General features: G+C 44.1%; 1 protein-coding gene across 1 annotated transcript in view; it reads right to left on the reverse strand.

Annotated features, from left to right (window-relative positions):
• The window catches only part of PDE11A (phosphodiesterase 11A), an 825,102-nt gene that overhangs the window by 582,788 nt on the left and 215,909 nt on the right, over positions 1-26,405 (reverse strand). Inside the window, exon 2 of the mRNA XM_073577434.1 lies at positions 19,013-19,171. Within this exon, the coding sequence (XP_073433535.1) occupies positions 19,013-19,171 (159 nt within the window). The remainder of the gene's footprint in view (positions 1-19,012; positions 19,172-26,405) is intronic.

Raw genomic sequence — 26,405 nt, forward strand, 5'->3', positions numbered from 1 at the left:
ATCCCTCTCCCGGGGATCTTCTCTGTCTCACTCTCTGTCCTTCTGCATCCTCACTCACTCCCAGTCACTGAATGACTGAATCAATGAATCTCCAAACTCTTCCCGCTCTTTATAATATAAACTAACTCCCCCCACCTCCCAACACGTTTCGTGTTCCAAGCAGGGAGCCACCAATGGGTGCTTTGCTACACTCCAAGCAGGGAGCCACCGAAGGTGCTTTGCTACACTACTTTGTGGTGTGGGGTGCAGGTGTTGGAGCGTGGTTGGGAGTCTCCACCTTACCTGGATGGTGGGGTACTACACCTCAGGAGGAGGTGCAGTACCTCTGTGGCGACTGAGCCTCAGGGGTGCCACACTTACATTTAGGGTTATGTTCTAAATGCAATCATATGTTATACTGAGATGTTTTCCAGCTCAGGTACCATTTACCCAGTAACCCCCAGTACACTGTAACAACAAGCTGCAAATATCAATAATATTTTTCTTCTTCATCCGCCTTTCATAGCCTTGCCAAATTCTCTTCAGAATGACCTAGTACCACCCCGTGGTGCTCAACTTATCGTATCTAGACAAGCAGTTAATGAAATAAAGCAGAATCTCACTGAAGACCAGAACATTTGCTGGTCAGAGATAGCACAGCAGACATTGAGAACGCATGCGTCTACTAAAAGGTCTGACTTACAAAAAGTGTCTTTGATGAGACTGACCTTTCAAGGTTTGCGCCACTCAGATTCTCCAGCAACATTTATTTGACCTTTCTCATATTATCTACTGATTTTGTGTGTTTGGCTGAGGAAATTGTATGTTGGGATACACTGTTCTAGGTTTCTCGTCTCTAGATTGCAGGTAAATAAAATAACTGCAATTTGCTAAACATTTTATTTTGTCATGAACAATCCTATCCATCTGTATCTGGTTTTAATTATATAATGGAAAAGTCAGACAGCCGGATTAATCGGATGGGGATCGCAATGCAGTGCATGGACTGACTGGTGGCTCTCTCAACCTGAGACTGACAGCTTCATGTATTTCTATGCAGCTGTCACGCTTGGGTGGGGAAAGCTGCCAGCCAGTCCGAGCACTGCTTTGGTTCTCCGTACGATTACACAGCGGGCTCAGTCTTCCCTACTAGTGATAGACAGATAGATAGATAGATAGATAGATAGATAGATAGATAGATAGATAGATAGATAGATATGAGTTTATCTTCTGGAATATGTTATATTGTGATGTGCTTATCTGTGAATCCAATTGATTTAAAAGAGTTTTTCAACAAATGATATTAAAGGAGTTATTCAGGACTATTTAACTTTCTTAATGTGGGTCTAAGAACAGGCAGCAAGTTACTAACTGCCTGTCTATTTTAGTCGACGCTGATCTCTTCCGGCACAGGGTAGTCACTGACGGCTCCAGCCGGCAATTCAGCCGTTTCTACTGATATCACTTGACAGAGCAGCGATTTCTCTTCCGCTCTGATTTGTTGACGAGACGTCACTGCCGAAGTGATGCCGCTGCACAGCTGAGTCCCCACTGCCTAACCACGGAATGCTGACTGTCGATCAGTATGACACTGGCATTCACGCCCCGTCAACACAGCAGCCTAGAAGGAGAAGAGCTGCACAGTGGAGCAGCTGAATCGCCGACAGAGGTCCATGACTGCTCTGAGCCTGTGCCAGATAGAACAGGCAGGTAACTAGTTACCTCTGTTAGCAACTACCAATATCTTAGTTGTTAGTCCCATATTAAAAAATAAAATAGTGGGGGTCAACCCCTTTAAAGCAAGCAGATCTGTCACTAGTTTTCCCAATAAGACGTCTTTGAAGTATTAAACCTTATGAGGCTAGTGAATCTATTTTGAAAATCTATGGCAAAATGGCTGAATCATTATTTTATGATAGTTTAACTCAATCTCTATGTCTGATTGACAGCGGCTCAGTGTCTTTGCTGCTGCTGAGATCTCACACTGCTCAGTACAAGTTGCCGCTATCAGTCAGGCAGGGGGGATGGAGACTGAATACACGCTCTCCAATCTTTAGCTAGACATTCTGACATGGATTTTCACCAGTTTCATTAGCTCTATGTTTGTTGTATGTAATTTGGTGACAGATCTGCTAGAAGTAGTCATACATGGTAACTTTTTAATAATCTTACCGCCCCCATTTCAAGGTACTGGAGCAGGTCATATGAGTTTTGCGACAACTCCAGTGAGGCCTTGTATTCCCATCATGGGAAGTGAATAGCAGCAGATAATTATGACACTGGGTGAATCAGATTTTTCCAAGTGGTAATGACTTTCCTTGTGTAGGGGTCAAAACCTTCTTATGTTGTCACTGCCAGTACCGCCATGGGCCATTTTAGCCCCTAAGTGCTGCAATCGATAACAATCGCAGCATTTAGAAAGCTGGGAGAGGGTGAGGGCTTCCTCTCCCTTAAATCTGGCACCCCTGTGACATCATCGCGAGGACCCAATCATTGCTATGGCAAACCAAGGTCAGCCAGCTACGGCAAGCCTAGTAGACCAGGTCGAGAACATGGTCTAAGAGCCATTTGTCAGTGCTGGTACATTGTAACAGATTATACTTGCAATCAGACTCATAAAAGTTAAAGTCCTATACAGGGACAAAGTATAAAAAAGTTGTAAAAATATTTTACAAAAATCATAAAAAATAAACAACAAACAATAAACAACAACAAATGAAAAAAAAAATTAAACTAATAAATATATATAGTTAGGTAAAAAATAAACAAAAAACACATAAATACATAAAAAATACACATAATTGGTATCGCCACATCTGGAACAACCCGACCTAGAAAACTGTAGCACTATTTAACTCCTTCGGGATCTAGTCAACAACAAGTTTCAAGTTTAAGAATCTAAACTTCATTATGTACCATGCTTTGCATTTCTCTGACACAGAGATAAGATTCTTTGCTTCCTTTGAGAAAAAGTGCATAAAACGTCAGGAAGTCTCAGGATGGATGTGGGGAAAGAAACTGAGGCTGGGAGATGTGAAGCGCATGATTTTAAATTCACAAGTAATGTAATATTTTCAGCAGTTTGTATAAAAATGTGGAGGAGGAAAATGATCCAAGCATAAAAAGTGTGATGGTTAGATTATTCCGGCTTCCAATAAAATAATATTGTGACACTGGTACATTGAGATTTATTATTATTGGAAATGACACATTGTCCTTATGCAGATTTGTTTCTCACGTTTCATGCCTGGTAATAAGAGTTTAATAAAAATATAAAAAGCCAAAGTCTAGAAGTCGAGCCGCTAACATTTTATATTGTGAATTACTGCAATGAACGCTGGGATACAAATATCTGCCTATATTTACACTATATATGTTGATTTATAGGGTTAGTGCTGTTTTATGTACATGCTTTGGAGTGAAAATTACTTGCTAATATCCCAGTGTTCCGATAAAGTGAGGCAAGAAATGTAGTGCCGCCTTTGCTTATCACTGGCTCTATTTCCTGCTAACGTAAACTCTAGAGTAACCTTCAAACACAACTTTTTTTTGTTGCAGTAGCGTGCATCATATACATCTAATGGGGGTGTTCTGTCTCCAACATCTAATTTATAATCCTTGATTATCTGCTTGTTAATGTTTTCAGTATTTTTGGCTCCATCTAGTGACCAGAGTCATAACCGCAGTCTATTGAGTACTTTTACTTTCACTCTGTTTATTTTCCCTCCGTTGCAGTGCATTCTGGTAAGTTTTGCAGTGCATCCTGGTAGCCTTTTGCAATGGATTATGGTTAGTTCAGCCTCCATTCCCCTCCAGTTCTCCATTTTCCTTCAGCCTGCATTCAGGAAGCATCTCATTTCTCTTCTCCCTTGTGATAGCATCGCTGGTACGTATTTATGCTTCCTGTATATAATTCTTTTCCCATATTAGCCTGGTAAATCAGTCCTTCCCCTGGTTAGCTATTAGTGCAAATGTAGATTTATAATGTATTATGTATATATGAATTCCTGATGTACCCTGTATTGACTGAGTGTATATATATGCTTTGCTTGTAGTTTCACCGCGCATCAATATACCACCACGTTCAATAAAACCACAGATTCAACCACAGTATCCTTATTGTACGTGAATTCTGCTTCATTTATTGAGGACAGAACAGGGGGTCTGCCCCCAACAAGAAGTGACGGCTTTCTAATGAGGTTGGCCCTTTATACATAATGTCCGACATTACTTACGGATGATAAAAAGCCATATTCACCCTGCTCTGCTCCAGCTCTGCCTCTCCGCCGCTACTCTGGTCTTTGTTGACAGATTGTAGCGGTGACATCACGACTACAGCGCATGTTACTCCTGCAGCCAATCACAAGCTGCTGAGCGCAGTCATTGGCTGCAGAGGTCACGTGTGCTGTAGTGGTAATGTCACCGCTACAATCTGTCAACAAAGACCGGAGTAGTGGCAGAGAGGCAGTTCTGTAACTGGGGGAGCTGTATTTGTTATTTTCATCATCTGCACCAATAAAAAAGTATCCTGGATAACACCTTTAATGTGTCTTGTACATGTGTTTGATAGATCTGGATATAGTTCTGCAATTAGAGGATCAACAACATTTACTGTATATTTGACGTAAAAAAATTTTTAAAAAATCTTGTTAAACCAGGTATCACAATCCATAAATGAGTTCAATGTTCTATTTTTAAAAATGTCACCCCGTATATCGCACTGATCCAGAAATACAGTCTGAAGCTGCATTTACAGCTCTGGGCTGCAATCATCTTGATGATTCAGAGTCTGCAAAGCTTTCTTTGATAATTTCAGTTCTGAGAAGTGTCATTTTCCTACCAGGCATTGTATAGTCGTCTAATCGCATGGTAAAATCACTCTCACACTGGCTAAATATGTCCTGTGATAACAAGTGACAGAATTAATACAACGCATCTTTCTATTCATTAACTACAAGCAGAGATCTGAAAAATGAGCTCAGAGTATTTAATGTGCTTTCTTATATAGCACTATCATATACCGCAGCGCTTTACAGACATCATCATCACTGTCCACATTGATGCTCACAATCTAGATTCCCTATCAGTATGTCTTCGGAATGTGGGAGGAAACCCACACAAACAAGGGGAGAACATACAAACTCCTTGCAGATGTTGTTCTTGGTGGGATTTGAACCCAGGACCCCAGCGCTGCAAAGTAACAATGCTAACCACTGAGCCACCGTGCTGCGTAGAGATACAAATATATACAGCTGGCTACAGATGGGAGGATTTGTCTTCCATTCTATCTGGGATAGAGGGGCGGACACTGAAAGATCCTCTGACCATGGCAATTATATTCTATAGTAGGGTTTACAAATCCAGACAACTTTAAAGGGATTGTCCGGCCTTAGGGTACAAGTCTACAGTCGCTCTATGTAACTGAAGACTTGTCAACTCTCACATCGCACACATTGCGAATATTCTCATGTGCCAGGAGCGGCGGGCGCGTGACCACAAGCAGGTGATTTGCATATATGCGGTAACGTGACGACTAGACATGTGCAGCCTTGCTCAAAGCAAGTGAATTGAGAGAGGCCGGACACGTCTAGTCGGAATGTAGCTGGAAGTACCGTCTAGAAATCTCATATTTGTGGTCACATAACTGCCCTCTCCTGGCATCGAATCCTTACAGAACATCGTGCGCATAAAGTGAGGATTCAGTCAGTCACATAGAGTGAAGCCTAAAGCCGGACAACCCCTTTAAAGAGTAACCGTTTTTTTAATTTTTATTTCGGAAATCTATTTTATACATGAAAATGAGAAACTTTTGCAATATATCTGCTCAGATAAATCTGTTTCTTTTTTCGTCTTGAATTGATCTTTATTTTTAAAAATTCTCAATTCACAATTAAAATCTGAATTCAGTGAAGACAAATTGTCACATTACTGAGATAGGAGAGGACCGCTGCTACTGATAACAATTTATGTAGAAGGGAGGAAAAAGGAGGAGGGAGGAACTCTGCGTCAAACTCCTCCTTTTTACATAACTGTCATCTCCTATCACAGTAATGGGAAAATCTGTCTACACTGACTATAGATTTTACCTGTGAATTGAAAGTATTGAGAGTAAAAGATCACTTCTGAAGGAGAAAGAAGCAGAGTTTCTCCAATAAGATATATTAAAAGTTTCTTATTTTCAGGTGTATTACTGATTAATAAAATAAGAATTAAAACAGTGATTTTAAATTAAATGGATTGTCAAATAGTATAAAAAAACAGTATAAAATACAAAAAAGAACCGTTGTAGCTTTTTTATTTTTAACCGTGAACAACTCCTTTAATTAATTTATACCTGAAAAATCTAATAGATGGCGAATGATATAGAACAGCTTCTATAGAAGCCATAGGTTAAGCCTTTTTCTCTCACGTAGCACACTATGTCTGTATTATACACAAATTCACAATGCGATATCTGTTGTTCTATAGCAATAATAGTAGCAATATGATATCATAAATGAAACCTTCTTGTCGTTGCAAATGTGCAGCTAATATTAGCTCCAGAAATAAAGTAGCCTTTTGATTCAGTAAAACAATGCAAGTAAGCACTTGATCTGTGTAGTTGTCAGATACTTTACACTGAAATGATCAGAAATGACGGCAGGCGTGTTCACATTCTGTCTCACAAACGTCAATCGTTGTCAAGGAGAGAAGATACATCGCTGATCATATCCAAGCACCCTCTCCATGAGACTTTGTAGTATTGAAGAGGAGACACATCTGAACATTTTTTACTTTTTTAGTTTTACTACAACCAAATTGCACAATATTTCAGTGTCTAAAAGTCTGACACCCGTAATAAAAGGAATTCCCTAATCAATATGTAATATACCATCCATATCCAATGCGGATAATTAAATGCTGTTCTGAACTCCTCTGTGAAGTCATTCATTCATCCTAAATGAGGAGGTGGAGGACTACGCTATTGATGACCTAACATTAGGATAGGTCATCAATATCAGATCGATGAGGGGCTGACAATCAGCAGTGCACTGTTTTATTTTCCGCTCGGGGCAAAGCTGAACAGCACAGCTCCATTCACAGTGCAGTTGCCATTCTCAGATAGTGCAGGTAATCTCTCATTCAAGTGAGTAGGGGCTGAGCTGCAGGACCTGGAATGGCCACTACACAGTCATAAGTACACCCTTGGGTACAATGCTTTTTTCCCCTTACTTAAATGCATGTATTTGTGTCTAAAAAACATTTTTGCAATTGGGTTTTATTAAACACTAGCTGAAGAGCCCGGCACTGCCCGGGCATAGTAACTAACTACGGTTAGTTATAGCAAATTATAATGATCATATATATATATATATATATATGAGTGTAGAGCCCCGCCCACTCCGCATAGCCACATTCACATCATCCCGTTAGCCAGAGCTACTGGACTACTACCCCTAATATCCCACATCGTCCCGTCAGCCAAAGCCACCAGACTACTACCCCTAATATCCCACATCATCCCGTCAAAGCCACCGTACTACTACCCCTATTATCCCACATCATCCCGTCAGCCAGAGCCACCGGACTACTACCCCTAATATCCCACATCATCCCATCAGCCAGAGCCACCGGACTAATAACCCTAATATCCCACAGCATCCCATCAGCCAGAGCCACCGGACTACTACCACTAATATCTTACATCATCCCGTCACAGTCACTGTACTACTACTCCTAATATCCCACATGATCCAGTCAGCCAGAGCCACCGGACTACTCCCTCTAATATCTTACATCATCCCGTCACAGTCACTGTACTACTACCCCTAATATCCCACATCGTCCCGTCAGCCAGAGCCACAGGACTACTACCCCTAATATCCCACATTGTCCCGTCAGAGCCACAGGACTACTACCCCTAATATCCCACAATATCCCGTCAGCCAGACTACCACTAATATCCCACATCATCCCATCAGCCAGAGCCACCGGACAACTACCCCTAATATCCCACATCGTCCCATCAGAGCCACCGAACTACTACCCCTAATATCCCACATCATCCCGTCAGCCAGAACAACCGGATTACTACCCCTAATATCCCACATCATCCCGTCAGCCAAACTACCACTAATATCCCACATTATCCTGTCAGAGCCACCGGACTACTCCCCCTAATATCCCACATCATTTCCATCAGCCAGAGCCACCGGACTACTACCACTAATATCCCACATCATCCCGTCAGCCTGGGGTCAGAACCAGAGCACTGAGTGGAACGGTCCTAACTTCTATACTGGGGATCCCTTTAAGAGAGGCCTGGGGTCAGAACCATAGCGCTGAGTGGATTTGCCCTGACTTCCATACCAATGATCTCTTTAATAGAAGCCTGGGGTCAGAATCAGAGCGCTGAGGGATTTACGCTAACTTCCATACCAGAGATCCCTTTAAGAGAGGCCTGGGGTCAGTACCAAAGCGCAGAGTGGATTTGCTCTGACTTTCATACCGGGGATCCCTTTAAGAGGGAAGATGTGCCTATGGGATGGTGGATGTGTGATGGGTATATGGCCACGGGAGGGGGGATGAAAGCAATGGGATGAAACTGAATGGGAGGAGACACAGATTAGATATTAGAAAAAACTTTTTGACAGTTAGAGTAATCAATGAGTGGAACAAGCTGCCACGAGAAGTGGTGAGTTCTCCTTCAATGGAAGTCTTCAAACAGAGGCTGGACAGACATCTGACTGGGATGATTTAGCGAATCCTGCTTTGAGCAGGGGGTTGGACCAGATGGCCCAGGAGGTCCCTTCCAACTCTACAATTCTATGATTCTATGATTCTATGATTCATTTCTGTCATGTGCTCTCTGCTCCTTTCTGGGGTCAGACAATGGCTTATGTTCTCAGGGATGCTAGATTTTTCCCACCATGTCAGTGTCTGCTGAGGTGTTGTCAAGTGGGAAAACTTGCTCATAGCAACCAATCACAGCTCAGCTTCTTTTAACCAGCTCTGGTGAAATGAGAGATGCTTAGTGATTGGTTGCAAGGAAAACTGTTGCTCATAGCAACCAATCACAGCTCAGCTTCTTTTGAACAGCTCTGGTGAAATGAAAGGTGCTCCGTGATTGGTTGGTGATACACACACACACACACACACACATTCAGTTTTATATATAGAGATTTTCTACCATCTATTGGTGGCTGCAGAATGAGTTAAAAGGGTCCAACATACAAAGTAACTTTCATCCTATATCCCTAAACTATTTTCTAAATACTTGAATTAAAAATTCCCTATCATTCCCTAACTAAACTTCCTAACTGCTTCTTTTTTTTTACAATTTCCTTTTTTGAGAATCCCAGTGCATGTGGGATAGTCAAACAAAGTATCATCACGGGGCACAGTCTGCGGTCACTGCCATAGCTCCTGCCCCCTCCCTGAAACGAAGTTTTATCAGTGATGCTCGTTTCAGGAGCTGGGCTAGTCCCTGCTCTGTCCCTGTGTGATGTGCACAATGACAGAGTGCTCTCTCACTGACTCAGATCAGCAGTAATGAACTGGCATCAGAGCGTAATACTGGGGTGACAGACTACTGCCGCAGAGTTAGCACCATCCCCACAAGTGATGTCACTTGCGGGTGCAGCGCTGTTGTCTGCAAGCCAGGTATTCTGGCACCGCACACTAACAGCGCACTCTGGTTCCAGCTTGTTACCGCTGATCTGAGCCGGTGAGGGAGTGCACTGTCATTGTGCACATTCCAGAGGGACTAGTCCAGCACCTGAAACAAGCATCACTGATAGAGAGGGCAGGGGCTGCGACAATGTCGACAGCCTCTGTTCTCTGGTGGCACTTCGTTTGAGTATCCCAGCATGCACTGGGGATTCTAAAAAAGTGTCATCAAAAAAGGAAGCAGTAAAAACAAAAAAGAGAAGCCGTAAAAGATAGTGTAGACAGGGAAGGATATGGAATTTGCCTATTCGAATAGTTTTTCCTGGGAAATTTTATTTGTGAAGACATTATTTTCCGTACATTTGATGTCCCTTATTCTGTGGGGTCTCCACAAACTCAAGAGCATATTAAATGTAATATGTGAAAAAAAAAGTTATACTCACCTTACCGCTCACCTCTCCAGCCCCTCCACTCCTAACGGTCATCCATTAGGTTCTCGTTGCATTTGCTGAACCCCACCACTTATGCTGAAATCCGTGAGACTGACGATTGTGATGACGCCCAAGATGTTTCTGCACAAGCATGCAAAGTGTTATGGCATCTTGATGTCAAGACATGTGCCATGACCTTACGCGCGCAAGCACAGAAACGCACCTGGCCTCATCAGAACTGGAAGTCCCACCTCACGGTGAGAGGTCTGGGGATTTGATCGCTAACAGCAGGTATCAGAAGATGCAACAAAGACTGGATGGGTCTGGAGAGGTGAGCGGTGAGATGCATGTAGGAACGGTTTATTCTTTTTATCATTTTAGTTCAATCTGCACCGATGCAAATTACTAAAAATCCACGTTTTGGTGAATTCCGATTTTTGACAATATTTTGTAGAATTCAATTCCACTAAAATTTATTTGCTCATCTCTACTGATTGCAAAACATGAATACATGGATTTAAATAAGGAAAAAAAAATGTCTCTAAAGATGGACAACCCTCTTTCAGGTGACTATTGAGACTTATTGGTATTGCTCCATAAGAAAACCATGCAAATTTGCTTTATCTTTCCTTCCAGGTGAGGGCAGCTAAATTACAGACTAATGTAAAGAAATACTATGAATCACTCATTATTACATAGGCCATTAGTCATAGATACATTTTCGTCTCAACACTAGAGCATCATAACTGTGAAATATGGAAAAAAAATACAATACGATGATTTCACTTGATCGTCCCTCCTGCAATGCTGCGGATTTCTAATCTCCATCTTTAGTTCCCACGTGTGCGCCATGCATTGTCAGTGAATATATGTCTCATACATAACACTTCAAATAAATGGCAAGGTATACTCGATCATTAGGAAATATAACAAATACAGCAGGGCCAGTCATTACAGAATCAATATTATACTTCACGATCTATATAATGATGGCGCGGTCCATAACAGTCTAATAACAGACTAATAAGATACACTGGGAATGCTGCCGAGGACAATTACCTTTGTCATTCAGTCACTTTTGTCATTGTGGACCACTGACTAATACTTTCTCATACTGAAGCAGAAAATAACAAACATGAGCCCATTTCCCCAGAGCAAGAAGCTCTTACGCCATGAAGCTTCCCAGCCATTTGAGAATCAATAGCATCAGTCTACTTCTTCTACTAATGGCCCCAGAGTTTCCATTTTTTACTGAAATATGCTGCAAGAATGATGAGAATAACACATAGTACGGTTTTATTATCGAAGAGTATGAAGACGGGCCACAGGAATAGAAAGGGAGAGTGATCCTGACCTGGAAACTAATTTTAAGGGGTTGTTTGTTAAGTAGAGATGAGCGACTTTGCCTTTTTTAGGGTCGAGTTGGGTTTCATGAAGCCCGACTTTCTCAAAAGTCGAGTCGAACGAAAACGGCCGACTATAGGGAAAAGTCGTGAAACACGAAACCCAATGCAAGTCAATGGGGAGAAAAGTCGGCAGTGAGTGGAGGACACACTTGGCATGAATTTTAACCCCAGAGGCAGCAAAATCTCTCTCTCCCTCTCCCTCTCCCACTCCAGCTCCGCTTCTCTCATTGGCTGAAAAAAGTCACGTGCAAGCATTCGGCGAAACCCGACTTTGACGCTTGGGCCGCCGACCGCATGGCCAACTTCACACTGTGGTCGGGTTTCGTTTCATAAAACCCGACTTTGGCGAAAGTCGGCGACTTTTGAATCTGACCGACATGTTTCGCACAACTCTATTGTTAAGTATATTTCTATAAACCCAATTGGGACATAAGGTTATATGAGAAAAGGGGCGACCTCTACAGACTCTATTAGCCAGATTTACAAATAACCATATATCCAAACCATATAAGGCATAAGGGAGCGTCATAGTCAAAATGTACCCAAGTGACCCACTCGATGTAAAATCCACCGAACCAACCGAAGACAACGATCCTTAGGAAGTTACATACAGAAGTTCTTTATTCCTCCATATAATAACAGAAACTTTTCTACCTGTATGGTTTTGAAAAAGACTCTTTAGGTCGAAACATCGCTGCTGTTAATATATGGAGGAATGAAAAATTTATATATGAAACTTCAAGGAACGTTGTCTTCATTTGGGTCTATTAGCCACATTGGCTGCAACCAGTCGCTTAGGTGACGTAGACTGTAATGTTCACAGATACAGTGGTAAATTGTAAAAGCTATATTCATCAACAGAAATAATGTAAGGCTTGATTTCTTGCAGTCACAGGAAGTAGATTTGGAGGTCACTGGTCCATCAGTCACATCGGTAGTCTATGGCTACCAGACAAGAGTCCTGTGAACCTCCTTCTACTCCATCGATCACATCAGTAGTCTATGGCTACCAAACAAGAGTCCTGTGAATCTCCTTCTACTCCATTGGTCACATTTTTAGTCTATGGCTACCAAGCCAGAGTCCTGTGAACCTCCTTCTACTCCATCAGTCACATCGGTAGTCTATGGCTACCAGATAAGAGTTCTGTGAACCTCCTTCTATGCCATCAGTCACATCGGTAGTCTATGGCTACCAGACAAGAGTTCTGTGAACCTCCTTCTACTCCATCAGTCACATTGGTAGTCTATGGCAACGAGACAAGAGTCCCGTGAACTTCCTTCTACAGGCTGGCTTTACCAGAGCCTCTTCTAATTAATAGGGAAAAGAAAAAATAGGAGCTCCAAGTATGCTATTCCCAGCAATGAGCACAGCTATCAAAGATAAATTATTTGCCCACCTGCCTTGGGTGTGACTCGGCACAACTCTGTACTCGTGAAAATAGAAAGGCTGCTGCTCCGCTGACCCACACATCGGTGGGAAGAGATGTGCATAAACCAAACAGGAAAAGGTGGTTCCCCAGGAGTTGCCAAGAAGTATTGAAAATAGATGTGAGCGTCTTGATTGTTTATTCATACAAGGTCTTTTGGAGTTGGGTTGACTCCTTCAGGTGTGCAGGTGTGATGCATAAAAGAAACCTCTTTACTTAAATAGAGAGCGGAGGTGACATACACAGCTTAAAACTATGAATATAAATGTAATGGCACCTAAGGTGTCACTGACACTGCCTAGGGGGCACTATCAGGGGGAGTGTGGATGAGCGCCGGTAGTACAGGCAGAAGGCACGCAGTGCACAAGGACCTGAGACGAGTGTAGTGAGCACAGGACCTGGCACTAAGCAATTACGTGACCAGGTGGCGGAGCCACCGCACGTGGGTGCAGGGAAGGACACTGAGCACGCAGAGCACAGGTGAAAGACAGTAAACGTGGTCAAGGAGAGCCGAGAGTCAGAAGCCAGACGAACGTGCAATACCTAGGGACAAGCCAAAGAGTAAACGGGGACAAGCCAAGGGGGTCAGATAACCAGGAGAGACAGAGCAGAACAAAAGCAAAATACAGAGGCAGAAGTCAGGGGACAAACCGAATCATACACAGCAAGACACACAAGCACAGAGGCACACATTTAGGGATGACTCTGTGGTGCCCCTGAGGCTCAGTCGCCACAGAGGTACTGCACCTTCTCCTAAGGTGTAGTGCCCCACTAACTAGGTAAGTTGGGAACTCCTTTCCACACTCCAACACCAGCACCCACACACAGGATAGTTCAGCAATGGACCGGATTGCGGCTCCATGCTTAGAGGATAGCAGAGCACCTTTCGTGGGTCCTTGCTCCGTAACACGAGATGTGCTGGGAGGTGGGTGGAGTTAGATATAAAAGAGTGGGAAGGTTTAGAATTGGAGTTCAGGTCAGTTCGGTCGGGAGTTGAGTCTGAGAGCAGGCTGACAGGAGGTCAGCCTGAGGGGAGCTCAAGGCGGAGGAAGACAGTCAGTCAGGAGAGGCTGAGGACTGGTCTTAGTGGAACGAGCTCCCTAAGAAAGGAACAGAAGGAGAAAGACGTAGAACTGCAACCTAAGCTTCCATAAGAGAGAGAAGGAACAGCGCGGAACGAAGGAGTAGGAGAACAGAGAGGAGTTGTGGGTTGGAAGTGGAACCCTGCCTATAGGTTCTCAGTGCAAGGCCGGGGCCCGGTCCCCGAGATTGTATGGACACTTATGGTTCTGCAGCAGACACCGGTGGAGTAATTGGCTGTAAATGCACTACAGCAACCGAATAGAGAGCCAGGACTCAGAGAGGAGTCCCCGATAGAGGCTACAGCTGTCTGTCATACAAGTAGAGTTGTTAGGAACATCTGACAGGAGGAAATTCAGAGTACCACGGTACTGGAGCTCTTCACACTAAAGGCGAATAGAGGAGTCGTTCAGGAAAGGTACATGTTGGCGGAGTGTTGGAGAGAAGTCTAACTTGCCCGGGAGGTTGATTGAATCTCTGCCCCGGAGGACATGGCATGGAAGCGGGCACCAGTGGTTACCAAGAACTGTGAGTAAAGCGTTGAAACTGCAAGCCCTGGTGTCCTCCATTCCTTCTTGCGTCCGCCAGCACTGCTACATTCCCTGCGCCGGACACTACACCATCAAGGTGTCCCCACATCTACACTGCCCTGGGACAACAGCCCTGCCTGTGGAGGGCTATACCACCATTGCTGCATCCCACCATCTGTCCCAGAGGATCTGTCTGCAGCGTCGGCTTAACATCTCCCTTGCCGAACACCACAGGTGGCGTCACAGACTATTCAATTCCATTAACCACACACCACCATTGACATTGGGTGCCCAGGGCCACGGACCGGGTCACAGCTGCCATGATACTTTCCCCCTTACACCGGCCCGGTACTGAGTACCCCAATGCCCTGGGACTGGATGGCGACCCGATTTTGGCATCACGAACAGGATGACGAGACCCGATGCCATCTGGTTCAGTGTGCCTGAAATTTGTGAGACTTTGTACTTTTGAAAATGTGCAGAAGACCTGATTTAATATACTGTAAAATGGACATTAGAAATGGCCGCTGGTGCGGAGAAGAAGGGCGTGAAGAGATGGGAGGTCCTAGGAAAAGACCGCGAAGAGTATTGGGCCTTTCCTGCCTGAATTACTATGTGACAGCGACATGGCCCACCCCCCGAGGGGTTCGTATACTGGCTTGGTATGGAGGCGCTGGAAGAAGATGCCGCCCCCGGAAGGAGGGGCAGAAGAAGCCAGTGGCTGAAAAGGGGCCGAGGCAGGAACAAGAACGCCATTTTGGAGAGTGAGGGAAGGAGGCCTGCGGAGCGCGGGGAAACGGATCTCCCTGGTGCCATGGCTGAAGGCTCCAACCCGATCTACGAGATGAACCGCCGGCATTTGGAAGAAGAAATAGTCAAGCTGACCACCCGACTGCGGCTGAGGCAGGAGGCCTTATGAAGGCTGAGCAAGCCGCACGCCCAGGAGGGGCCTACATCTGCGGTGACTGCCGCCGCTGCACCGGACCCGAGACCACACCGCCAGGAGGCCCCAGGTACGTCTGATGCCCCGACAACTGGGAAGGCCCTGGGGTGCACCACGGTCACAGCGGCTGGCCAGGTCGTGCTAGATCTGGTATGGGACTGGGATATCAGTCCCCGGGGGGGAACACCGGAACCCCTGAAGGTGGCGCCGCAGCACCAGAGCTGTCAAGCAACCAGCAACAGGATGAGGACATTCCAAGTACCACATCTGGTAGCAGTTCACATTCCGCAGCTTCCAGAACACCAGGAGGGGACCAGCATTAAAAATAAGTTGTAACTCTCGTGACCTAGGAGGGTTTGTTTGCACCGTTGTGCCTTTTGTTTATTTTTGACCATCATGGTTAATTTTGTTTTTCCAGTGTTGCCCTTTGTTGTTGGCAGCCTTCAATTTTGAACTAGCGATCATGAACTTGGAGTGATCCAAAAACTTTTATTGTAAATAGTTGCACCTCTTTAAGTGCCCTTTCTTGGTTTTACATAAAAAGACACTTTGCGAAGATAATGTTTTTGCATGGACACTTTTCGAAGATGATGTCTACCTCAAAGGACACTGCAAGAGATCCGGGCTGGGAGCGGTGTACAGCGCTTACAAGAATAGCTGTTGAATGTTTTACTGTGAAGTATTTGATACTGTGTTTTATAAGAGTAATAGTAACTGAGAAATGGCTTTTATAGAAGAATTAGGAATGTCTGATCTAGAGATGAGTGATGTGAATAAAGAATTGAAAGTAGACAGGTGACGGACCAGGTACTTGCGGTCAGCGTCTTGCTTCTAGAAGAGACAGTGAAAGTAGAGAAATAAATGTGTACTAGAGAAGGAAAATGAGAGAAAATGTGTTACAGAGAATAGCACTTTGAATTGATAATTGCACTTAGAATTAAAAATTTTAGATAGAATTTAAGATAGAATTGTTTGTAACGTTCAAGATGAGTACCTCCTATACTAGGAAGATTAGTATAAGAAATGTTTATGCAGCATTATAAAAATTTGTATGTTTCTTTGCTGTCTACTTTGTTGTCTTGCAGCCCGCGGACATGCTGTGTTTAACGGGGGGGGTATGTGGAGCCCCTGAGGCTCAGTCGCCACAGAGGTACTGCACCTTCTCCTAAGGTGTAGTGCCCCACCAACTAGGTAAGTTGGGAACTCCTTTCCACACTACAACACCTGCACCCACACACAGGATAGTTCAGCAATGGACCGAATTGCGGCTCCATGCTTAGAGGATAGCAGAGCACCTTTCGTGGGTCCTTGCTTCATAACACGAGATGTGCTGGGAGGTGGGTGGAGTTAGATATAAAAGATTGGGAAGGTTTAGAATTGGAGTTCAGGTCAGTTCGGTCGGGAGTTGTGTCTGAGAGCAGGCTGACAGGAGGTCAGCCTGAGGGGAGCTCAAGGCGGAGGAAGACAGTCAGTCAGGGAGGCTGAGGACTAGTCTTAGTGGAACGAGCTCCCTAGGAAAGGAACAGAAGGAGAAAGACGTAGAACTGCAACCTAAGCTTCCATAAGAGAGAGAAGGAACAGCGCGGAACGAAGGAGTAGGAGAACAGAGAGGAGTTGTGAGTTGGAAGAGGAACCCTGCCTATAGGTTCTCAACGCAAGGCCGGGGCCCGGTCCCCGAGGTTGTATGGACACTTATGGTTCTGCAGCAGACACCGGTGGAGTAGTTGGCTGTAAATGCACTACTCCCATCTAAGACTTGGGACACAACAGCAACCGAATAGAGAGCCAGGACTCAGAGAGGAGTCCCCGATAGAGGCTACAGCTGTCTGTCATACAAGTAGAGTTGTTAGGAACATCTGACAGGAGGAACTTCAGAGTACCACGGTACTGGAGCTCTTCACACTAAAGGCGCAATAGAGGAGTCATTCAGGAAAGGTACATGTTGGCGGAGTGTTGTAGAGGAGAAGCCTAACTTGCCCAGGAGGTTGATTGAGTCTCTGCCCTGGAGGACACGGCATGGAAGCGGGCACCAGTGGTTACCAAGAACTGTGAGTAAAGCGTTGAAACTGCAAGCCCTGGTGTCCTCCATTCCTTCTTGCGTCCGCCAGCACTGCTACCACTATTGCTGCATCCCACCTTCTGTCCCAGAGGATCTGTCTGCAGCGTCGGCTTAACATCTCCCTTGCCGAACACCACAGGTGGCGTCACGAACTATTCAATTCCATTAACCACACACCACCATTGACATTGGGCGCCCAGGGCCACGGACCGGGTCACAGCTGCCGTGATACTTTCCCCCTTACACCGGCCCGGTACCGAGTACCCCACTGCCCTGGGACTGGAGGGCGACCCAAGTCAGCTGGGTCAGCAACCACTAGACGAGTATACGGAAGTATCACCGACACTAAATGCAGGCACTGCCAACATTAAATAGCCACCCCAAAACCAAAGAGAGGCAGACTGAATTAACTCTGACCTGACCAGGATGGAGGCGGAACCATCCTGTCCAGAGTCATGCCAATATATAATTGTATACAGCAGAAAATGCAATGTATAAAATTCCCAAACAAACCTGACATTTTTTCTTATCAAAAATATATGTGCATAAAAAAAAAATATATATATATATATATATATATATATATTATATACAAATGTATGTGCGTAAAATTATTTGAATGAAAAAAATACTGTACTTCTTAGGGCAATCCATCCAGGCAGATACACACATCATGGGTCTTCATTAGTTTCATTTAGCCCTTCAGGTGCCAATGTGGATAACTTAAAGATCCAGTAGGATTTGCGATTTATTGATTTTTGGTATCTATTTACAGTTTAATCTTTTATCTGTTCTAATGTAATGAGTCGTAAACTCACACTATCTTTTTAAGTTCTATTGAAAGATGTTTAGATAGACTGTGGTTTAGAACTCCGTTTTTTATATTGTGTCTATGGATTGACAAAGGACCATGTAGGTCTGAAACATGTTGCCTCGGAGCGCAGTGGATATTTCTTTATTGGCTTTTTAATTTTTGTACTGTTGTGTTCAATCATTTTTTGTGCCTTTTAGACTACTGGATCAATAAAGCAATTCTTTTAAGAAGATGTGAGTGCTGGCGATCCTTTGGACTGTTGCTATTACTAGAGAATTTTACTGTCGGCCGGAAAGGGGAGCTGATTGGTCCTTTTTTTCACATATACTTATTTATTCTACATAGTAAGGGCTGCATGGTTCTTCCTACATACTGTAAATTACAGTCACATTCAAGAAGATAAACCATAAAAAATATTCCACGCACATCCATTGTCAGCACTTCTTAGCAGTGCCCAGAGATTAGCAGGCTCGACGCAACATCATGAGTGAAAGCCGCAAAGTAGGAAGAGTTTCTCAGGGCTCTGTGACGGCAGCCATTGACCACCAACATTACGAGTGGCCCAGGGTCTCCCGATCTTTGTACTCAACTCTAAAACTCAGCCTATTTGACAGTCAGTAGCATTTGCTCAGACACCAAACCTTATATATTTAAATTTACATATACATAGAACATTTGTGAAAAGTCAATCCTACTTTTTCGTCATCCTCAGTAAATGGAGCTCCTCCAGGGGTCTTGTTTATTCCTTGAGCGACGCCGATAATTTCCCCATCACTATTCTGTATCGGCATGCACAGCAAAGATTTTGTCTTATATCCCGTTAGTTTGTCTATTTCATCACTGAATCGTCTGTCCTACAAGAGAGAAGAAAATTGATGAGCACACATTTCCATCTTATACCAAGATCGTATTAAAACAAAGAGCCGGTAATTTTACAACATTTAAAACATATTTACTCAATTGCTTACTGTAATTAAAAAGTAAAATGTATTTTTAAATAGGAAAAGGATGCAAATATAGAACCCACGTGGCAGCAAGTCAGCACTAAGTCAGAGTATCTATGACTAAGGGCGCAGCTAGCGCCAGAAATGCGTCAGTGTTTTTTCCAAAACCATCATGTGGGTGGATTTTAGTCTGATGAATATGTAATAAAGTTTGAAGATTTTTTTATTCAACGTAGATATGCATTTTCTGTCTGTCAGCAGTGTTGGAACGGCACCCATCAAGATAAAGACAGGTTTCATTTCCTATGTATGGTGAGGAATCTTTTTTTTTCTTCTATAACAGGCAAGAGCAAGAGTTCTCAAGAGTCCTTTTCTTCTCCTCTAGTTTCACATTGTGGCTGTACTTATACAAGTCCAGACCAAAGGGGTGCTACAGCTGCCAGCGACTGCCATTTCTACACGTGCTTCCCGGTAATGTGCCTAAACTGCAAAAACATAATAGGTGAGCTCTTAAAGGGAATCTGTCAGCAGGTTTTTGCTATGTAATCTGAAGGCAGCATGCTGAAGTGGTTTAAAACACAGATTTCAGCTATTCCTCTTTTATCAAGCTCGAAGGTTTTGTTTACTTGCATTGATTGTTTTAGAACCAGGAGGTTACCATTGCTGGGACACAACAGAGTGCATGCTAGTCCGACACGCCCCTCCTGTGATAGGAACCTCACTGTCTATAGACATTGTATATACAGAGCCTGGTGTGGGCGGGGTTAGCTTTCTCCGCTCTGCTTCACTGTTAAATCTAAAAGCTTGTGCCAGAACTGCTACACCCAGTAATCTAAGTGATACATGATTGGATTCAACTTCTCTTTGCCCACATCAAGCTGCTCTCAGATGAGGTAGCAAAAACCTGCTGACAGATTCCCTTTAATCACTTTTCATTGGAGTTACATGGTTGTCTTTAAGTCTCCTTGTATTTTGTTAATTTACAGTAAGCGCCTGTTAAGGTGTACCACTCTGGCGACCGTGGAAAATGCTGCAGAAGTTAATCTGAATATTTCATCTGTCATCTTGCAGCTGATTGCATAGGTACAGTCAGTGGACATCGGATCAGTTTGACATAATAGTACTGGTGAGGAAAACAATTTGTGGGACCCTGGTTCAGCAGCCATGTTGCTACTCCATAGTGGCAAGTGGGCCCTGCAAACGTCCTACTACCTGTTGGTATTCTGCTTGCCTTTTCTGATTATTAAGCACCCGCTATGTCATGACATTGCAAGGTCTACTGATCCAAAGAGGTGCCAAACATCCTGGCAGGTAGAAGAAAGACCCCAGTCCTCTGATATGGCCGCCACAGACTAAAGTCACGTGGTGCATTCTGGGAAAAGTGAAGAGTCGCCGCGAGTCTGAGGATCTTTGAGTGTAGCTGGATCGAGCTGCTTGGAGGATATCTTCAAATCTTTACGGCGATTCCAAGGAAATTAGTTTTGTTCAACATAGAGAAGGAGATAACCCATTTGGTGTGCTGCAATGTGTGCTATATGTGTACAGACTTGCCAAAAGTAAAGACAAACTTTACATGCCAGAAATGCAAGCTTGTAACTCTGTTAGAAGAAAAGGTGCAAAGTCTTCAAGGGAGAATAGCTACACTGAAGCTCAAGAAAAAAGATGAGGATTTCCTTGACGAAGCAGAAAAATCTCTTCAGAATGTTGCAGGAGAAGAACTTTTCAGTGTTCCTGCAGAAGCTAATGACAGAGTAGAAATAATTGTTCAGAAAATTTAAAGAAAAACATCTTTTAATGTATCTGCAGAAGAAGAGAAATGGAAGAATGTGACCCAGAGAAGCAGGAGAATGAGGAGGCAGTCAGCACCCATACTGCTGAAGAGCCGCTACCAGGCTCCCATGCAGGACAAGTATGAAGATGTACATCAAAAAAATGCCTTGTTCACAAAGAACACCCCAGTAAGAAATCAGAAGCCTCTTGAAGAAAGAAAAAGAAGTGCTGTGGTGGAAAAGAAAAGGAGAGTGGTGGTCGTGATGTGGGGGGATTCCCTACTGAGAGGAACAAAAGCCGCTATCTGCCAACCAGACATTACCTCACAAGAAGTTGTGCTGTCTTCCAGGTGCCCAAACCAAAGATGTGTCTGATAGGGTATCAAGACTCTTCATTGCTACAGACGACTACCTAAGTCTACTAATACACGTAGGAACGAATGACGATGCAAAAAAAGACTTGCAAACTACTGTATATGCAGAGACTTTGAAAACCTAGGCCGGAAAATCAAGGAACTGGGATCGCAGGTCATCTTCTCATCCATCCTCCCAGAGGATGGACATGGACCAAGGAGACTGAACAGGATTCTACAGGTGAACAACTGGCTATCTCGATGGTGCCGTGAGCAACGTTTTGGGTTTCTTGACCATGGAGTGAATTACCTGTATGATGGACTCCTTGCTAAAGATGGCTTGTATCTTACAAAAGCAGCAAAACACATATTTGGTAGACACCTTACTACACTCATCAGGAGAGCATTAAACTAGAGCAATATCAGAATATCAGATGGGAAATATACAGCCAGGAAAAAATTATGTAGCTAATTAATTATTTTGAAAACCTTGCTATTAGAAGTGGAATAAAGTACAAAACCAACAAGTTCTGAATGAAAATAGAGGAGCAAGAAAAACAGACTAGAAAGTAAAATGTCTATATAAATGCACAGAGCATGGGAAACAAACAAGTAGAATTGGAGCTCCTACAACAGGAAGAGAAATATGATGTTATAGGCATCACTGAAACTTGGTGGGATGATACACATGATTGGAATACAAACCTTGAAGGCTACAAGGTGTTTATTAAAACCAGGATTAACAAAAGGGAGGAAGTGTTGCATTGTATGTTAGCAAAACGTATATCTCCACAGAGTTCCAAGCTTCAGAGACTGGTAACTCTGCAGAAACTGTTTGGGTAAGAATACAAGGAGAGAAGAGCAGAAAGGACACTATTGTAGGTGTTTACTATAGGCCACCTGGACAGACTGAAGCTATAGATGAACTCTGTTTACATCAGATGTTTCTCTTCTCAAAAAAGTACAACATAGTGATCATGGGAGATTTTAACTATACAGATATTTGTTGAGAATCTCTCACAGGCAAAAGTAGTGGGTTTAGAAAGTTCTTATCTTCTCTTGCTGACAACTTTATCTTTCAAAATGTAGAAGCGTGAACAAGAGGATCTGCAATCTTGGACCTAATTCTTATCAACAGGGAGGAAATGGTTGAGAAAGTAAAAGTGGCTGGGAATTTAGGAGGCAGCAATCATGCCATCCTCGAATTTTAAATTACAAGTGGAGGAAGACAAGCAATGACTCAGACTTTAAGGTTGGACTTCAGAAAGGCAGATTTATAATGGATTCAGAAATATGTTAGGAAAGGTCTCACGGTCCAAATACATGAAGAATACCTGTTCCTTTACCTTCGGAGAAACTTGAAGATACACCTGATTTAGAATATAAAGAGCAGGATTCTGATGAAGACTTGCACGCTAGTCCAAAGAGCCACATCTTTTTTCACAGCTCAAATGAAATGATTTAGTCAGAGACTTGGACCTTTCTAAACCCTTAGGCTCTAGACTAAAAGAAAATAACCCGCTAGCTACTTGTACCTGTCTTTTAGCAGATAAAAGGAATTCCTTCCACACTTTTCTCAAAACGGTGCTCTAGTGTATTGCAGAGATGTTCCTGTGCTGATGGAAAAATTTGACATTGAGTACTGTTAGGAGCGGCGGAACGATTTAAATTACACACAAGGGGGCACCACTGACATATAAAAGGGGATCTAACCAGACCTATACAGGATTGATGCCAATTTAAAAAGAAGAGAGAAGATATAGGCCACACATTGGGGATCACCCAACATAGGATTTAGCAAAAAATATAACAATCTTTATTTAGACACACAAACCAAAACACCCAATCGTTAAAAACATTAAAATATGTGTGACATGAAAATCTAGGCTCAAAATAGAGCCAAACCCTCATGGCTCCACATTCCACATGAAATAACTCAATAGAGAACCAAATGTGTATATAGATAGCATACCACAATATAAAGGCTTTGCATAAAGACTAGTTCATAAGAACAAATGAATGCACATACCATAAATACAAATGATGGCAAATGGTCACAAATGAGTTACACAGCACTAAGACAGCATGTATTGTGCATTAATTATATAAAAATTACGAATCAGAGGTGGAGTGGAGCCTGAGCGTCCTGAGACCCGACGCGTGTCGCCACCTGTTGTGGCTTCGTCAAGGGCGATGTCGGACGCTAGCGTAGCGGTGCGGTGAGCACAGTGGCCTAAGGCTTGCCACTGACTGGTGCTGACTACAAAACTAATTCCCTATCACCATGCGTAATATCAGAGGGAAGGGGTTTCAAATGAGTCAGTCACCAGAGTCATACATCTGTCACCATTCACACATAGCAGTATAGTCTATACTAGTGCATGCGCAATTTTTATAGCCATGCGGGACCTTCCAGATCTCCGAGATGGAGCATTGAGATCTGGAACAGGACCTGGGCACATGACTCCTGATCTCCAATGGGAGATCGTCTCGTGAGCATGCTCACTAGGAGCACAGAGGGACTTAGTCTCTGGAGCGGCCTGCTGCAAAGTGATCTCCTCTGTAGTAGAAAGACAGCAGGAGACCGCAGAATGTGAGGCTCTAGATTCCTGCAGAGCAGACACAGAAACCTGATGCCTAACATTACCTCCCCCTCCTAGGGCCCCCTCCTCTCTGAGCCTTCCAATCCACCACCCTGTGCCCATCAGAGGCATAGGCCTCAGACTCGTCCGAAGGCAAGTCTGATGTCCCGGTAGGTGACACGAAGAACCAAGACACGTGGAAGATATAAGAGGCAGCAAGATTGCCAGGTTTAAGAAGGGACACTTGGGATACAACGGGCGCTGCAAAACCGCCCGGAGCATATGTTGAAATGGAACGCCGCGGTGTGTCGGCGGACGTCTCCACTCTCCGTTTAAGGAGGCTTACCCGAGCACATGAGGCACATGCCTGAATATATTTCTTAATGTCCCGAGCCCTGTGCGCCCACCAATACGACCCTGCCAGGAGTTTTGTGGTCTGCATGTAGCCACAGTGACCACCTGTCCTGGACGCGTGTGCCCACGCGAGGACCTTCGGCCGAAGGTGGGGAGGGACAAAGGTCTTGTCCATTGCGGGACACTGTTGTACTGAGAAACAGCACGTTGACAATGGTAACCGCAAATGGAGTTTTGCGCCGGACGCACCTCGAGAACTGCGCGAGACACCTCCATGGGCTCTGGGAGTGGAATCTCTGGCTCGGGTGGTTCCAGAGATTCAAAGAGGTTGGGAGCCGGAGTAACCCTCCGTCTGGATTGAGCAGGCTCCAGCCCGCGCTCCGAAAAATGGAGATCAATACGGGTGGCAATGGCAATCAGCTCCTCCAGATTTGCAGGAACCTCTCTGGTAGAAAGAGCATCCTTAACATGCTCAGCTAAGCCTCTCCAAAACACAGGGATGAGGGCTTTATCAGACCTCTCCAGCTCGGAAGCCAGTGTCCGAAAATGAACAGCATACTGACTAACCGAGAGGGATCCGAGTCAAAGCCAGTAGCTGTAGGGAGGTGTCGTGCGTGACCCGTGGTCCCAAGAAGACCTGCTTAATAGCTGTTAAAAACTGAGCAGCGGTCCAAACCTCTGGGTCACCACGCTCCCAAAGTGGCGTAGCCCACTCCAATGCCTTGCCCGACTGAAGGGAAACAATAAACCCCACCTTGGCCCGTTCCGTAGGGAATCGTGCAGCCACTAACTCCGGCTGGATAGAGCACTGGCTGACGAAACCCCTACAGGAGGCGCCATCGCCAGAAAATTTATCGGGCAACGGGAGGCGGGTAACTGTCGGCGCGTGGGAGGACGTGGACATACGGGAAACCGCCTCGGTGATCGCCTGAACAGCAGCCTTCGAAGACTTTGCCGCTGCAATGACACTCTCTAGAGTAGCCAACTGGCCCTCTAGCTGGCGAATGCACTGAAGGAGTTGCTGCTGATCTGCCATCACTAGCCAGACCCTAGCGCTAGTATAATGTTAGGAGCGGCAGAACACACTAAATAAAAATGATAATAAAGTGCGTTCGCTGCTCGGTGTCCACCGTGCAGTAGGTGTTACAACCGCTGCTGAGTGATGGCAGGAGCAATATGGCTGTCACGTCGCTGTCAAATACAGAAAAAGCTTGAGGGCACTACAAACTATCTACAGGGGACTGCAATCCACACACCTGATAGAGCAGAACATAGAAATGAAAAGAAGTGTGTAAAGTGGACGCGATCAACCCCAAAATCAAAGAAATATAAAGCAGCATAATATTATCAAAAACAATAAATTATTATTATTAGCAAACAAAAGAGAAACACACAAGTGACAAGAATGAGATTAAAACCAATTAAAAAGGCCAAAACAAATTAGCCATGAAGGACACTCCAAAAACACAGGTTCTGAGGTGAGAACCTGATATATACCCCCTCCAATGTGCTGGGTAAAGACCTACACAATAATAATACATGGAAATATAAATGCATACATGAAAAAAGACCTATATGAACCATATGCTAGATATGATAATATAGCATAAATACACAAAATGCAAACAATTTGTATAACATGGGGATAGAATAAATGACCCTAAATGCAGAAGAACACAAATAACCATGGATGCAAAGACCCTTGTTGTTAAGATGATGGCTTGCACAAAAAAGTATAAACCCAGTGCATGGTTTGCAGTTCCCAAAATAGGCTAGCTAGATGAACCATATAAATGTGATGCCTCCAGGAAGACAAGGAGGCCCCCAAATATACAAGACCATATGCAAAATGAATGCACAGAAAATCACTGGAACCTGAAAAAAAGGCTAAATGTCTCTGAATAAGAGACATTCAAATGCATAGAATACCTAAAGATTACAAAAACCCATGAGGGTAAATCATAGAAAGGTCTGAAAGTGAGGCCAAATACCCGCAAGGACTAATAACTGGAGGGGGGGGGTAACACCCCACGCGTATCGCCACCTCTGGCGTGGCTTCCTCAGGGGAAATGGAGGTGCACCCTAG

This window comes from Dendrobates tinctorius, unplaced genomic scaffold (assembly GCF_039654945.1).
Source record: "Dendrobates tinctorius isolate UK_male_01 unplaced genomic scaffold, ASM3965494v1 ptg000056l, whole genome shotgun sequence".
In the NCBI taxonomy this organism is placed as follows: Eukaryota; Metazoa; Chordata; class Amphibia; order Anura; family Dendrobatidae; genus Dendrobates; species Dendrobates tinctorius.